Genomic DNA, 17,494 nt, shown 5'->3' on the forward strand with positions numbered 1-17,494 from the left:
GGTCATTTTTGACCCCGTAGGCCATAATGTTAAGATCGCACGAGGGTTAAGCCGCAGGGGTTCAAAACATGTGAAAAAAGTCACGGCTTCTAGTAATGTTATTTTTCCACAACGCTTCAATTCATGTTTGACATCTGCAAGCAACGTTTCCCCCCCTGACATCAGCAAAGCGCGCCTCAACTCGCGCCAAAACCTTTGTAGTCGTCTTGTCGACATCTCAGCCGAGATGCAAATATGAAACACGGCTGTCGGGCGTTCCCGGCAGGAAAACCGACCCAAAGGCTCGTCGTGACCGATGGCGACGCCTCCCAAAATGGGTCTTATTGGTCCGATAACGACGAGGCAAAATATTTTGGTGCTGTGAAACTTGTTAGCCCCACAAAAAATCTGCAAAAATCCACAAAAAAAAAAAAAAAAAAACGTTCAAGGCGTGCGAAAAAAGGTCACTGCTTAAAGTCCGGAAATTCCACTTTATTGCGATTTTAGAGGAGGGATATCAAAAACACATTAAAAGGACAGAAACAATAAATGGGAATGAAAGGGACACGGACAATAATGGATAAAAAGATAAACGGGGGGAAAAAGGTGAGAACAAAGTTGCAGTTACAGCGAGTGAATAGTTGTATCTTCCTGTCTGACGTGTGAACGGCTGCATGTCTCAGTGTGACGTGACCCACTTACCGTGAACATTATCCGCCCCGTCGCCCATTCTTTGCATCTAAAGCCCACTGCCGCTCGCACAACCTTCACCCTCGTCGCGGAAACGCAGAAGAAAAACAAAACAACTCGTGGTCGGATTGAATCCGGTCGCCGCCGCGTCTCGGATCGGCCCCGGAAACCAGAGCCGTGGAAGAAAAGAGTCAGAAAATGCAAAGAAATGTTAACTTAAACCTCCGTGAGGCGTCAACGTTTTTTCACCCTCCGTCCGACCGCGGAGAACCAGTTCCTCATAACCTCCTTCCCTGCGCGCCTTTCTTTTCCTTTTTCCTGAAAGAGATGAAACATGAATGATTTGTGGAGGAATCTATTGAATGGGCTGCTGAAATGAATGAACGGGGTGCAGTTACGCATCCCGACCACACGGGGGCGCTGTTTATCCCTCTAAGTAACCTCAACGCTGCTTCTAAGAATAACAATAATAATAATAATAATAATAGAAAAGGAGGAGAGGGGAAAAAAAAGCGCTCATGTTTGATCACATGCTGGGGAGGCTTGAAGTTGCTGTTTCGTCCCTCTCTCTCTTTCTCTCTCACACACACACACACACATTCTCTCTCTCTCTCTCTCTCTCACACACACACACACACGCGTAATCGACAAAGTGAATGGCACACGGACGCGGGAGCGACACCGCGGCGGCCACGGAGGGGGGACGGCGCACAACCGCACCGTGAGCCGGGGGGGGGGGAAAGTCCACCGCGCCGGGAGAGGATGAGAGCCGCGGACGGCTGCAGCGTCCCAGCAGCGGCGGCCCCGCCAGCCAGGCGTTGAGGACGCGCCGAGAAGATCCGCCGCAGCCGACAAAAGTTCCGCGACAGCAGCCTTGGACAATGGTTATAAATGGGTCTCACCTGAACAGCACCGCGTCCGACCTGAGCCGCCCGCCGTGGGTCACCACCACCCTGGGCTGCTTCCTCATCTTCACCATCGTCGTGGACATCCTGGGGAACCTTCTCGTCATCTTCTCCGTGTACCGCAACAAAAAGCTCCGGAACGCAGGTGAGTTCCAGGCGAAGAGCGCGAGAAAAAAAAAAACTTTGGAGAGAAATAAACATTTTTTTTTTTCCCCACCAAAGAGAAAAAAACAAACAAACAAAAAATACCATTGAACCTGATTTGTTTAAAAACTCTGGATTTCAATCAACTTTTCACCGTGCGCAGATTATTTTCAATCCCAATCCCGACGTTCCCGAGCACAATCCCGAGTATTATGGGATGTTATCGTCGCTCTCACGTCCCTATACGTGACTTTAGAAGAATATGTTTCCATCCATCCATCCATCCATCCATCCACCCCCCCCCTCCTCCTCCTCCTCCTCCCCCCCGGGATCGCCACCTCTTCCCCGGGTATCTTTCCTCTGACCCCCCGCCGGAGTCATCCGGGACCCCGGCTGGAAACCGCGATCGCAATCACTGACACGGTGCGAAGCCGAAGGGGGAAGCCCTGCTCCCCCCTCCGCTCCCCCTTCCTCCACCCGCCTCCAGCTGCAGATGTTGCCCCTGCTTGGAGATTTAATCCGGTGATAACAGAACCCCCCTCCTTTTTTTTTTTTTTTTTTAATTTTGCTTTTTTTTTTTTTTGTACAAAATGTATAATAGTTATCACCATTCGTGCATGCATGCACGCCCTGAATCTGAATCCCATCATGATATGTTTTGGAGTGGCGTAGGATGGAAAAAGAGAGAGAAGGGGGGGATGAAATAAAAAAAAAAAAAAAAAAAAGAAAAAGAAACCCCCTTTTTGTTGTGCTCAGGTCTGAAAACTGTAACTGACAGCCGAACACATCATGGCTGTCATCATTTGGAGGCCGGAGCGTCTGCGATTTGCAAACACACCCCTGGCGGTACCGTTTCACTCGCAGCCGAGGTGTTTTCGGGTCGGAGTCTAGAGGGAAGACCCTCCCCGTCCCCCAGCGTGGAACGCAGAGCGTCATCTTGGACGTTTGAAGGATGCGATTGTTTCTCCCCGAGCTTTCTGCGCCCTCACGTTGCCTCATGATGTTCAGCATTCGCTGAGAGACGCAACCCCCCCCCGCCCCCCCCTTTCTGCACGGTCGCCCCGAGTATCCGAGTAAAGCCGGAAATAGAATTCGCCAGTCAAACTTAAAATAGCCCCCGTCCCTTCGCACCGTCCCGGCCTTGCAGGTGAAACCTGGAGGTGCTAAAAGGGAGATAAACGTTCCTTATTGTGAATTATATAAGCGGGGGGGTCGTCTTGCGGCGCTAAGGGGATCCAATCAGGCGTGTGGTTCATTTGTTTTGTCTTTTCCGGATTTATTTATCCAGCCGGTTCGGTCGTATCGTGGACGCCCGTCCGCGCCGATGAGATCCATACCGTCTCCCGGAAAGCATGCCTCGGATGACCACTTCCTACTTTGCGTCCCCTCCGCCGACGCGCATGTCTAACTTGCTGCTCGGACAATTTCCCGCTCAAAACCGTCGCGGGGGGCGAACTGAAATGCTAATCTGCAGACGCGGCCGATCGACGCGGAAAATTTCTTTCCAAACTTTTTATTTTTTGTTTTTTCTCCCGATTCCGATTCTGTCTTGCAAATCTTTTTTCGCTGAGTCGTCAAAAATGGCCTCCGCGGGAGGAAACGAAAAAACAGCCTTTTCTTGGCATGATCTCCCGAGTCGCTCGAGATTGCACAGCGGTCCGACGGCAAGCGGATAAATTAAATTATGAGTGAAGAATTATTCTCAGCGGAGACCCCGGCAGGCATCACGGGCACATATTGCACGCCGTCTCCGCGCACGAAATGGCTAGTGAGGGAGGGCGAATCCGGCGGTGAGCGGTTTGAGCTGCGTGGACGGAAGCGGCGCACGTGCACGTGCTCTTCGGCAGATAAAGAGAAATCATTTCCGATCCGTACGGGAAAATGTCGCACCTGTCGATTTCTGTGTTTTCCTCGCCGAGAACGTGTGACATTAACTGATGGGTAAGTGAGAGAAGCCTGCGAGGTGTGTGTGTGTGTGTGTGTGTGTGTGTGTGTGTGTGTGTGTGTGTGTGTGTGTGTGTGTGTGTGTGTGTGTGTGTGTGTGTGACAGCTGCACTGACAGTGCGCTTGCACTTTGCATTCCCATAGGTTTTGGTTTCATTTCTGATCCTCCAAGCATCTCCTTCGCGTTTTAACCAATATCGGATTGAAATGGGGTTTGGTTCCATACGGGTGATTACATTTCACCATCTAATGCAGCCGTCCCAAACCTTTTTTTGCTGTTTTATGCATAAACTTTTAGCGCCACGAAGGTTCAAATAATAAAAACTTTTTTTTAATATCAGGTGTGGAGCTTGTGTATCACCTGTTGCGATGAACCGTCAACTTAGGTGGGACTCTCTATTCATTCCAAATGCAGCTTTATTTTCGCTGTCAGTCTGCGACGCTCCTGCCGTCCCGTCGTTTGCTAGTTTCCTCCCGGAAAAGCTTTTCGTTCGTCTTTTCGATGTGTGAAATGGCAAGACAGAAACGGTCGTTTTTCACAATAAGATCCGGAATGAAGAAATTATCATTTCCGGTACCAAATGATCCGGGGACCGAAGGGTCGGTGGGGGGACGCCTGATCGAATGCTGTGACAGCTCACATCTATCGAATAAAAGCAAAAGGCACATTTCATTTTGAAGCAATGGCCCGTAAGTAGTCGTAAGCGGCTCATTTAGTCCGTAGCCAATCCCTGCTTTCATTGGACGAGAGGTGGGATTTGTTTATCATTCATTTCATAACAGCTACAGATAGCTACATGCACAATATTTTTTCTTTTTTTTTTTTTTTTTGTTTGTTACTTAAGACACCTTATAGTTTATTTGTATTTCTTAGTCTCCCTTTTTATTTTTTTAATTTTTTTTTTTTTTTTTACTGTTTATTCAATTTTCTACTATTATTTATTATTTTGATTTTTTCTTGTTAATCTTCGGGATAAATAAAGTTCGACTCTCCAGTGGATCCAATATGACGACTAATCCAAATGTCCGGACGGTTTTCGCGTTCTGGGCTGTTTTCTCATCACGTTTTCACAAAAAAATCCGTCCCAGCCCGGGTCCAAGTGAAAACCTTGGATCTGCTGATCGCTACTGACAGATAACAGCGCATGTGACACGCGAAGGCTGCGTGCACATCGCTCTGCAGCAGCAACGTGAACGAAGGAGCTCCACGACAGGGCAGAATATCTATTTATTTCTCTCTTTTCTGGCGCGTTTGGGGTTTTTAAACCGTCACGTGACTTGGCTGCGCGCCGCCAATATGTTATTTCCCCACCGTTCGTGTTCATTTCACTCCTCCAGACAGTATTAATTGCACCCGGCGCCGTGAATATGTCATAACATTAATGAAGAATTAAGTGGCATTTGGGCGTGTTTTTGATTAAAATGAATGTTTTAGGTTTCCTAAATATCCGCCGGCTTTGTTGGGGAGATTTTGTCGTAATGGGAATCGGATCAGCGTCGCAGCGTCTAATGGAGACGGTGAAAAGAATGCAAATCCTGACTCCGGAGGTGAAATAAACCGGAATTTCTGGGATGCCACTTCCATTTTCATCGCGGGGAAGAGGAATAGGAATCGCTTACCTTAATTTTCGGACGACTGAGCGCAACTGAATATAAGCAGCACCTGCTAAATTTGAAAAGCAATAAAAAATGGTACATATATATATCGGTGTCCATTTAGTAACGTGAGATATTAACTTAGAAAGATGTTACACAGACAGATTTTTTTAAACTTTTAACTAAATTAAATATGTAGTGTTAATGCACGTCTGGGGAAAGAAAAAAATAAAATAAGATGATTATCTTCATCTTTATCCTGCACTCTAAAACTGCTAAAGTGTTGGCATTAAACAGCCTCGGTCTCCCTTTTGTAAACCACACGTGTGTGTTCTGCGGTGTGTATGTGTGATGACATTGGTCTGATGTGATCAGGCTAAATATTTTGGCAACATGAAGCCCGTTGGCGCTAAAAAAAAAAAAAAAAATTGATTCCGTCATTGTTTAAGCCGCAATTTTCAAAGCGTGTGAAAAAAGTAGCGCTAATAGTCTGGAAATTACAGTATTTTGCGACCGGAGGGATTGACACACTCTGGACAAATTCTTTTAAAGGTAGCGGCGCACCTTTGTGAGCCGGGTGGCAAGCTGTCATCATTTGGTGCTGCAGCTGCACACCTGGCTACTTCCAAGATTAATCCGTCTTCAAAAGAGCCTTCAGAACCAAATTCATCCCGTCTTCGGCACCATCTGCACCGAAAGCTGCTCGCCGGCCCGCGTTCACTCCCACTTGACCAGAAAGCAGTAAAAAGGAGAGCGTAAATGCGACGCTCACACGTGGAGTTTAGTGACCGAAGACGGCGCTCCTTTCGGGAGGAGGCAGCCGACGACGAACGGCGATGCATAATGGATCCTCCGCCGGCCGGGTCGGTTTCAACCGGTCGTATCATGTTTTGCCACCTCCGATAACAAGGCCGCCTCTTTGTCAAGAGCCGCCCCCTTCGTCCCCCCCCGTCGCCCTCGGCTCACACTTCTAAAGTTTCACAGTTTCTAAAAGGGCCGCCCGACATTTATCTTTATCTTTAACACAAACGCAAGGAGACGGTCCGTGGTTGGATTCCTTGCCGTGCTAAGTGGGTTTCCTCCAGAGTCCTCCTAAAGTCCAGAAACATCCTGGAGGTTCATCGCAGACCCTAAATTTCATAATATCCTTAAATTTTCCATCCCTGCGCCTTATAATCCAGCGCGCCTTATATATGAATTCTTGTTGTGCTTTCCTGACCTCCAACCGATCTTCCGTGGCACACTCCGCTCAAACATCTGTTGAAATGTTTTAGTGCGACTTCGGTAAGCGACCGAGCCGCTCCGCTCCATCGGTTGTCGGACGCTTCCCATCTGACACGGGGACGTTGTATTCAAGTTGCTCCTTGGTTGAGTAAAGGGTTGCAACTTTCGAAACCGAGTTTCCCAGGAAACAAAGCGAGATGAATAGTTTGACTAAACTGGCTGTTTTGTTTTTCTTTATATACCGTATGGTTTTTCATGCGGCGCGCCTTATGCACGAAAATAGACCCGTTCTTTGATATTGCGCCTTATAATGTGGCGCGCCTTATGGTCCGCAAAAAAAAAGTATGTGACGTATGAATGATTATGTCTCCAGGGTGAACCAGGGACATATTTTCATTTTCATCTCCTGCGTGAAGCCTTTTCCAGCGCCTTTATTTCGGGACTTTAGCTTAGAATTGCAATCCAGAAGTTTCCCCGGATCGAACAGTAGGCATTTTAGTCGAAATGAGGTTTGGCTGCATGGTTACGCTGCTCCGTTAGCTGAAACTGATAATCGGCACGGTTCAATTGCAGTGTGAAACCACCCTCTGGATGGCTTGTACTTTTTTAAAAACAATTGCAGGAAATCAGGGGCGTGACACTGATTATAGCGCAGACTCAGCTCTGTTTATTATTTCGTCTTGTTTCTCGGTCCTCTATAAACCTCCGACTTTAACTTTTCTGCTAAATTGACGTCAGTTTTGTGCAATAGGGAAGGTATTTGGAGCAGAGTCGCAAGGCTTCGCTCCAGGACCGGGATGGCAGGTTCTCCCCACGCAGCTAATTTGGAGACTCCCAGGCGAATGTGGACGGAGACGTATCGGACACTTATTTATGACACCTCACACGCTGGTTGACACGTTCCGCCGATTTCTGTCAAACACTGTGGAAAAATTGTCAAATAGTGTCACCCGGGGCTTTTTTATCCCAAATAATCATAACTCCGCATAAAGAGGCTCCGTTGTTGTGACCCGACCGTGTAGCTGTGTGGTTTTAAACTCAAATCGACCACAATTTCTTGAAAAAAACAAAACAAAACAAACAAACTTGCACTCAGCTGCACTTTCAACTCACTCGTATTCATACGATCACGCCTCATGCCATCTGCAATGCGTGTACAACTTGCCTCTTTAATTTTAAAAAATGTCATGCCTGCACGACGCCGATGAAAATTCTCGATTCTTAAGATTCGTCAGGAAATCCGCATTGTCCTTTTTCCTCCTCGCCAGAGAGTCCGTTCCTTACGTACGAGTTAAATAGAGCACATTCAAGTTCACGCTTTCAGCTGGATATTCGTAGCAGAAGCGAGTTAAGCGCTATCGCGGCGCAGCGATATTGCGCGGTTTGCCACAAATCCATACCGATGAGTAATCACCCCCTCGGCTCTTTTTAATTTGAAGAAACTCAGTGCGATGGACAGTTGGATCTCGCCGAAGCCCGTATCGGCTGGTCGCGTCCCGGCTTCGCCGCCGGGCGCAAGTCGCGGCCGCTCGCCGGGTTTGTCAGTTTTAATGTCGATCGCTGTGATAAGCATCAGAGCGTCGCGTTATGATGGAGCGGCTTAACAGCCCAAGAACACGGGGGGGGGAGGGGCTCGACGGGGGGGAAAAACATGGGCTAATTGGGGGTCCGCAACAGCAAGCGCTGATTTATAGCTGGCAATTAATTCATAGTTTACCCGGGCTGAATAAATGAGCGTTAAGTCAGAGATGATAAGGATCTCCTTTTACTCACGAGGCTTTTAAATCCCCCGCTATATTGCAGTTTGTAGCTTTTCTCTCAGCCGGGACGCGGAGGAAAGGTAACTTCCCGTCAGCCAATACGTTTTCATCAACTACGCTCGCAGATTTCCCGTTTTTTTTTTTTTTTAAGTTCTCATATGGATTAAAACTCAAGCTTGAGATAAAACACAGTTTTTTGTTTTTTTTTTTTTGTTTTTTTTTTTTCTGTTTTTTCAGTTTTATTTTATTTTTCGCTTGCTATTGAGGAAATAAGTGACCTATAAAGATTATTGTATAATGTATATCTTGTTATGAGGTTTTGTAAGACTGTGTATGACTCTGTTAAGGAACCTGTTCTAATAAATGTTCAAAAAAAAAAAAAAAAAAACACCGATTGAATTAGGCCGTAGATGCATGTTGGATGATGTTATCTGTGTTTGTGTTGCTGTCCGGCGCGTTCGTCGATTCACAGGCGGACGATAAATAGAAAAAAAAAAAGTGTTTTTGTTACATTAATGGAAATTATCACGGGACTCTTTCGCCGCCTGTTTTTTTTTTTTTTTTCCTTTTGACGGCGTCGTTGGCAGGTGTCGCGTCGTCCCGCTGCGTTCAGGCCTCACTCCAGGGCCGAATCCCGACCGTTTTTTCCCGATTTGCAAATAATCGCCGTGTTAGCGGCTTCCCGCGGCGGCGCCTTTATGCAGAGACGGTTTTGCATCCTCCGGACAAAACTCTTTTCCGTTCTCCATCTGCCTTTTTGTGGTTTTTACCCTCCTCTCGGTGTCTTTCAACCCCCTCGTCAAGTTCTTGCGCTTCCTTTCAGGTCTCCCGCCTTCGTCGCACTCCTTTTCCCGAGCTCACTCACCCTTTTTTTTTTTTTCTTTTTACTTTAATTCGACCCTCCGGGCTTCATATTCCGTGACACCCTGTCGGTTTGTATCGCTCTGATCCGACACCCCCACCGTCCTCTGAGGATGTTGTGTTTGTCAGACCGCATACCTGGAGAGGAATTCTGCCAATAGCGCTCGAATCGGGCCAGTCGGGGAAGCGAGACGGCGATCGCACAAACCCTGTGAAATCCGAATTATATAACGGTCGAGCGCGCATTAAAAAGCGAACCCCGTTCTGTTGACGGCGTTCAGCGGCGATCCAGACCGACGGCGCCGTCCGTCTGGCGTCTGCTCTTCTATACGACGACCCTCCGCGCCGGCTTTCCTTTTCCGACGCGTCCTTGTCCGTCCTGCCGTCTCACGCAGGTTTTTAACTTCAAAAGGAAGACATAATGAGACTATAAATACACACAACATCGCGTATATGTGCAGCCATTTAAGATTCTACACCCCCTGCTCTCGCCGCCATTCCTTCCTCCCCGCATGCTATTTTTAATCATTTACAATATTCTACAGTGCAAACTTCTTTCTGCTTGATAGGAGCTCGGGATGACGCACATGGGAAGCTTAGGGCAGTGAGATCAAGTAAAACCTAATGCTCATCCAAGGGGAATTATGCATAACACATGCATACTGTAGAGTGCTTACTGTAGAGCGGTAACTATTTGATTACACACACACACACACACACACACACGCATGCACGCAAGGAGGCGGGCGCTCAGGGGTTAGAGATGCCGGCTGGTGATGAGAAGGGTGCCAGTTTGAATCCCGGTTGAAAGAATCAGAACGGAGGAGTGTAGCGACGCTCTCCTCTGTTTTCAAGGTGCCCTTGGACGAAGCACTTAGTCCACCATCGCTACTCGGCGGCAGCGGTGGAAGACCGTGGTTGGATTCAGCAGCTTCCAGCTGTGAATGTGTCAGATTGTGTGACTGTTAAAGCCCGGGCGCTGATGGGAGAAAAAAAAAAAAAAAAAAAAAAAAAGCAAACTCAGTGAATCCGGCGTAGATGGAAGCTACCGCTCGCTATCTGTCACATTTGTTTTTCTGACATTTTAATCATTAATGGGTCGTACAAACCAACAAGCAAACGCGCCGCTTTCTGTAAAGCCAGTTACTCCTTACGATCCGCCGCGGTGATTCACCGGACGAGCGTGTAATGACGATTATTACAGCAGACACATGAATGTCATTTGATGGAGCCCTACAAACACTGCCCCATTCAGCCTTATCAGGCCGCCGTCTGAGGGTTCGGGGTGATGCTTTATCTCTCAGATGCGCCTCTGTCCTACATTTGCGCTCCAGATGACTGGCGATAGAAAAGTAACAAGCTTCATATACATAAAGACGGAGAGGCGGGGGGGAGGGTAAAAGTCTAAAAATAATCCCAAGGTCGGAGTTCAGGGGGTGAACTTAGTCACACGGATCAGGCCAAGTCAATGTTTTTTTTTTTTTTTTTTTTTTTTTTTTTAAATTCATTTATTGTTTATTTATTTTCAATGATAATTATTTAAATAAAAAGGGGGGGGGTGGCAAGCGATCGTCCTTGGAGCCGCTTGTGGTTCATCCATGATGGGTTAAATGCAGAGGAGTTTCCCGCAAGGGAAGTACAATTACTTAAAAAAAAAAAATGGAAAAAAAGTACAATTACTGAAAAAAATGTAAAAAAAAAAAAAAAGGTGTAATTACTTTTAAAAAAAAAAAGTTAAAAAAGAAAGTATAATTCCTTAAAAAAATTGAAAAAAAGTACAATTTCTTAAAAAATGTGAAAAAAGTGTAATTACTTTAAAAAATATAAAAAAGTATCATTACTTTAAAAAATATAAAAAAGTATAATTACTTAAAAAAATTGACAAAAATATAATTACTGAAGAAAATGGAAAAAAAAGTACAATTACTGAAAAAAATGGGAAAAAAAGTATAATTACTTTAAAAAAAGTAAAAAAGGTATAATTACTTCAAAAATGGAAAAAAAAGTATAATTACTTTAAAATAATTGAAAAAAGTACAATTTCTTAAAAAATGTGAAAAAAGTATAATTACTTAAAAAAGTTAAAAAAAGTAAAATTACTTAAAAAAGTTAATAAAGTATTATTACTTTAAAGAAATGTACAAAAAAATATATTGCTTTAAACAAAATGTAAAAAAAATGTATAATTACTCAAAAAATAATGTAAAAAAAAAGTACAATTACTAAAAAAAGTAAATAAAGTATAATTATTTTTAAAAATATAAAACAAAAAGTACAATTACTTTAAAAAAATGTTTAAAAAAGGATAAAATAATAGATAATAATAATAATAATTAAAAAAAAAAAAAAAAAAAAAAATCTAAAAGGACCTAATGATTGAATGGTCGTGTCTCTCCGTTTTCGCCCGGTGACGGTCCAGGGTGAACGCCACCTCTCCCCCAATCACAGCTGGGATGGAGTCCAAGTGCAGGATAAAAAAAAAAAAAAAAAAAAGAAAGGTCTCAACTTATATCGTGCTTTAATAAACTTGCGCTTTACGATTGGATCACATTCGCCCTTTCACGCAGCGATGGCGGCAGAGCTAAAATGCAAGGCGCTACCAGGGCCGTGGGGAGCAGCTGAGAGGGTTCAGTGTCTGGGGTTTGCAGACAGGCGGAGGCGGGAATCGAACGGCCTCCGATCTTCCATCTGAGCCGCAGCTGCTCGACGACAACTTATCTCGGAGTTGTCAGAATTTCAGGAAATGTGTCGCTGGATACTTACTTTTGTTCACTGAAAAATAATTGGCCACGATTTTTCAAATCAGCACCTCCGGGCGTTTCTTTCTTTCATGGAGGAAATGATTGTTCCATTGAGTCTTGCGGAACACTGGGATTTTTTTTTTTTTTTTTTTCGGCTTGATTTTCCTTAAAAGGTTTTCGGAGAAGTTTTGAAGCGATAGAAGGGTTTCTTTTGTTTGATTGGTCGCACGAACGCACAGCGCCGCCGTCGACGCTTTTCGGAAAGGCGACAATACAAGCTGCAAATTTAGCAGAACAATCAACATATTTTCAGGAAATGGTGTTTGCCAACATTACAGACAAGAAATGAATGTATGTATCTTAAAGTTAGCAGAATTAGCAGAGTTATTTAACTCTGATGCTTTTACAAAATAACGACATTGAGTTGATATTGAGAGAGCGACAATTTTTTCAGTATTTTTAAAACTATTTTAACCCGTCGAGTCTTTTCTGCTCTCAGTTTCAGAGCAGCGCGATACAGAACCGCGAGTCCAAAAACCAGAAAGGAAAGACGATCGTGATACCTTGTTCACCAAGGTATCTACCTTGTATGGCTCCTGACAGGGGACCTTTCTGGTCTCCATGTTCTCCTTGTGTCTGCGTGGGGTTCCTCCGGGTTCATCCAACAGTCCAAAAACATGCAATTGCTTCTTTGGAGACCCTAAATTGCCCAGATATATGAAATAGAGGGTGAATGTCTCAATGTGCGGCCCTGTGATTGACAGGGAACCGGTCTGGGGGTGAACCCCACCTCTTGCCCAATGACCGTTGGGATCACCCAATGGTCCAGCTGCCCGCCGCGACCCCCAAAGTGTTATAGAATGAATGAATGTATACGTTCCCCTTTGAGGGGTTGGGGGTAGCAGACCGGCTAGAGTTGTAAATCTAGTTCCATCGTCCAGATATTACTCGGGACGCTTCGAATGCATGTTGTTTACGTCATAAAGGTAGCGAAAGTGCAGCCTCTTGAGTAAAAATGCAAAATATAGCCCGTGACCCCTGTGCCTTTAACTCCGTCGCGCCAAAGCATACAAGTCACATTTAGCAGTGCAGAGGTGCAGACCTACGCTAATTCCCAAGAAGCAGATTATGACACAGCTCCCGCCTGTCATTCTTTTTAAAGTAATTAGCAGAGTCCTACACGTCCGTAATGAGCCGGAGCTTAGTGTGTGAGATTTCCCCGTCGCAGCGTGCTTTCCCTTTAATGACCTATAAACACGCTGTCTTTGATTACGGTCTAAACGACTGCATTTTGTCAAACTTTCAGACGGCGTTCACGCGTTGCTTGGGTTCGGTCCGGCGTTCTCGCTCTCTCGCTCTCTCTGGGCGCCGTCCAAAAGCAACGGGGAGCCGCGAGATGGTAATTCTGTTCTTTTCGCCGCAAAACAGTCGAAAGATTCATATCTCTGAGAATGTGAGCGTGTTGAATTGGCATTATACGGATGGAATCTGATTTATTTTATGGGAAATACGGCTCCGTGACAGAGAATGTAATTTTGCTCCGTGCCACTCTCGCTCGCAGATGTTCATTAAAATAGTTTTTTTTTTTTTTTTTTCCGCTGATTCCGCCGCTACAGATAAACAAATATCCCATTAATGTGATTTCAGCCGCCCAAAAGACGGGGGGGAACTTTCAAGGATTCGAGTGGAAGATGCTGACATAGGCAGCGGGAAACTTATGGCGAATTTCAAACGCAAGCCTTGGATCGTCACAATGTGGGAAGACAATGTGGTTAACCTCACGTTTTAAAGCATAAATGTTTTATCATTCCTTAAAGTGATATTGGTGAAAATCTCTAATAACATTTACCCGTTTGCTGCGGCTTACAGCAAAAAGATCTTCATGTCTGGGTTTCCTTTGGGTCTTCCGGTTTCTTCGGTCCAAATCAAGATTTTTTTTAATCATCATTGTGCATTTTTGCATTCGGAGCAGGTTTTTGATAAAAGTAAAAAATAAATAGACAGGCTATTTACGTATTGAGTAGTTATCTACATGATGCGGATTACATTACATTACATTTGGCAGACGCTTTTATCCAAAGCGACTTACAATAGAGGACATAGGGACTGCAAATACACTTGCAAATACACGATGCACAGGAAATATACAGAACAGTAAGCTTGGGTTAGTGAGGGTTTTTTTTTTTTTTTTTTGGACAAAGACACACAAACGTACACACACACACACTGCATAGCCTAACTTGCTGCCAACCTGATCTGGGGCATCCGCTCAGTAAAAAGTCCTGAAAGAGAAACGTTTTTACCTGTTTCTTGAAGGTAAAAATGAATGGTATGCGGATGGTATGAACGGTGACGTAAATATGTTTAGATGCTGGTGAATCCCGTCTTGAGCCTCAGTGAAAGCCGGGATAAGCGGGATAGATAATGAACGACTGAACTACTGGCAAGATTTATATATAATCAGCCAAATTCCCACGAGGCGCCCAACTTTTGATATCCGTTGAAACGTCTGCTGTGACTCCACTGCCTGGAAGTCTCGCCAAACATTTGATTTAAAATGTCGACATCTGCCGTTTGTTTTACTCGTCCGCGGATCCACGATGTAATTAACGTCGGCGAGATATTAAACGAATGTCGCCGTTCGATCGCGTCGCGTCTTCCACGTTCCCTTTGCCGCCGATGCTGTTTGGATGCTACCGCTTTGTTGCGTTTAAGATTTTACTTCCACGTTTGTTCACGCCTGCCTCCGGGGGAAGCGCCGCCTCAACATTCCTCGCCGCTCGGTCTCTCGTGTCACGTTGCAAATTAAATGGGCGTCTGAGCCCAGCGTGAACCCGACTGACGGGTTATTGTTATTAACACGGCACCGAGCGAAAGGGAACGGCGTCCTTATTCCGCCGTCTTAGATGGCGCCCATTAAAAAACATTTTTACCTTTCAGCCGCAGAGACGGCCTTGTTTTTATGAACAGAAAAATCCTCCCGGCAGAGAAATACTTGTTTAGGAGCAGAGTCCATAACATGCGTTTTTTTTTTTTTTTTTTTTTTTTTCAAAAAGCGCCCACAGCCTCATTTTCAGTATGCTTCTTTTAAGTGTTTATTGTTGCTAGGTTACAAAAAAAAAAAAAAAAAACATCTCCCAGCTTTTTCCCCTCGTTGCGAATGTCACGTCTGGCAGACAGAGAATGTAGACTGTGTCAAAAAACGCCCACCTGACATTCTGATGGACCGAGAGACACAACATCGGCTGCTCTTCGTTTCAAATAATGATCCCAGGATCAGGTTTTCCTTTAATACCGGTTGACAGACGACACAAGGAAGTCGATCACGGGTGTTTTAAGCTCCGTGATAGCGTTAGCATCCGCGCTAACTGCTGCGGACGCTTCCGACAAACTAGTCCGGATCATAGATATTTGTTTTTGAGTCTATGAATGTCCAAACGACCGTGTGACCGGGGGGAAAAACAACACTTTTTCAGTTGTCAAAAAATGCAACGCGCCGTGATGAATGGGGTTCAACGACTGTGGCATCGACGGGGGGAAACACACATGACGATTCGCGACGTCTCCACAGGCGTCTGCGGGCTGCGAGGAGACCAGACGCTTTTGATTTTCGTATAAATGCGCCATTCATCGATCGAAACGGACGGCAGACGGTTATAACCGCGCCGTCTTCCTCCCTCCCTCCCGCCGCCTGCATCAAATTCAAACCCTTGATGCTCACTTAGAAACACCGACTTAAACGGCGTCCGCTTACCGGAACCCCGTTCAGCTTGAGCTCCGTCTGGCGCCACCTTCCGAAAGACGCCGCAGCGAGCTCCGCCTGGTCGCTCTGAATCTTTGCTTCTGCGTTTCCCCGCCGGGGGAACGAGTTAGCAAACTCCAGCTGTGCTGAATCTTTAATAGGAAACCAAAGACCGAGACGCTTTTCAGATCAAATTCGCTATCGGCAGATAAAAAAAAGGGAGAATTCCGTGCATCTCAGGCACCGTGCACTCTTTGACCCCGGCTGGTTGTATGTCAGCGACAGTCTTTTTCTGCATCCCCGCTTGTTTTTTTACACACGAATTTATCCGAGCATCGCCTGAAAGACATTTTTAGACCGTAGTTTCGCATCCTTTTTTCAGCGGGCGCGTGAAAAAGACACAAATCTGTCTGATGGCAAAGCCGGTCTGCATCAACGGTAGACGGCGGTGTGTTTCCTGACAAATGACGCAGCGAGATTCACGCAAATATTAAATGCACTTTGTAATTATTTGCAATTTCCAGTGCAGGAATGCCACGATGCGCCGGTGCTTGACGCCAGATATTTCAACTTTGGCTATTTAGTCTTTTCGTTTCCTGCCGTTTCTTGCAGACTCACCGTAGACATGAAGGTCAAGAGAAATTAAACCAGAGCTGTTTTAATATCTGGACTCAACCTGCCCGCCTGTTCGCGCGGGTCAGGGACCTTCTCGGCCGCCGTGGCCCCCGGACGGCGAAGGCCCCGTCACCTTTAGTAAAAAGCAGAGTATCAGACACGGTGAGGACAGCCGGCCCCCGCCGGATGACTTCAGGCGGCGTTCGGCATCTAAAGGGAAGTTAAAATGTCAAGAACGCCGCGAAAACAGGAGCATCCGGAGCCGTAAACACGACCCCGAGAATCTTAAAAATCAATTCTCGGGCTGCGCGGACGAACCGGCGAATTGGTGGCCGCTTTGCCGGGTTCCCGTTGAAAGCCCGGCAGCGGGGGGGAGGGGGGGGGGATTCAGACGAATTCTGCCGTCTTCGCCAACGCACATTATTTTCCTGCCTTCTAAGATACTCAGTCTCGGCATCCGGCCTTTTAGAGCAGCTGTGAGAATACGTGTCAACGTACGCAACTTGTGTCTCTACTCGAGTCCGTGGCAGAAAAGTAGCTTATGTGTTCTTAATTTGAAAGAAATGCCTTATGATTTGTTATTTTGGCGCCACAACTCATCTGCAGCTGAGAACCGCGACCCCCCTGCACCGTCCGTGACCTTCGGGGGCCTGCGTTCGGTGCAAAATCCCGCTTTTTCTCACAAGCTTCCTGACAGATTTCAAGAAAAAACAAATCAAAAAATAAATAAATCAGAGTTCTGCTCAAGGCAGTTCCAGAGAATGTATCCATTTTATTAAGAATTTCCATTATGGATTTAAAGGCGGGTTAGCAAAACAAACACAATTCCAATTTAGCGCTGTTGTTTTGAGCGAAGCTGTCGAAAACCCCTGCGCTCCCGTCTTCGGCGGCGGTGTTTCGTGCTAAGAGCCTCATCCCGGCTGACATTCCGACAGGAGCGTCTGCAACCCAGAGCTCAGATCGGACTTGAACTTTGTCAGAACACAAAATGTCTCGCTTCATTTCCCTTCTTCGCTAAACGGATGTAACCAGGTGCGATTTCAGATGCGGGTGAAAACGTGGAAGGTCTTGCATCGAAAGAAACCAGGAAGTGAGATGATAAAGGTGATTTTAACAGCGAAGACGACGCGTTCAGCTTTAAAAACGCGAGCGTAGGTGATCGCAGGAGGAACATCTCAGGGTCTGTTAGCCTCCAGAAGTTTTGTGAACTGGTAAGAGGCGCATTTGGCAACAACACCCAGAGGAGGAGGAGGAGGAGGGCGTGAGGTAGCCAGAGGACATGAACAGCTTTCC

At 45.9% G+C, this 17,494-nt stretch overlaps 1 protein-coding gene across 1 annotated transcript in view; it reads left to right on the forward strand.

Annotated features, from left to right (window-relative positions):
* Positions 1-1,321: 1,321 nt before the first annotated feature.
* mtnr1aa (melatonin receptor 1A a) overlaps positions 1,322-17,494 on the forward strand; it is a 46,978-nt gene continuing 30,805 nt past the window's right edge. Inside the window, exon 1 of the mRNA XM_086157465.1 lies at positions 1,322-1,719. Within this exon, the coding sequence (XP_086013591.1) occupies positions 1,551-1,719 (169 nt within the window). The 5' untranslated portion in view covers positions 1,322-1,550. The remainder of the gene's footprint in view (positions 1,720-17,494) is intronic.

The sequence above is a fragment of the Fistularia commersonii genome, chromosome 12, assembly GCF_037954325.1.
Source record: "Fistularia commersonii isolate RoL2024-O1a breed Wild chromosome 12, RoL_Fcom_v1.0, whole genome shotgun sequence".
Classification (NCBI taxonomy): Eukaryota; Metazoa; Chordata; class Actinopteri; order Syngnathiformes; family Fistulariidae; genus Fistularia; species Fistularia commersonii.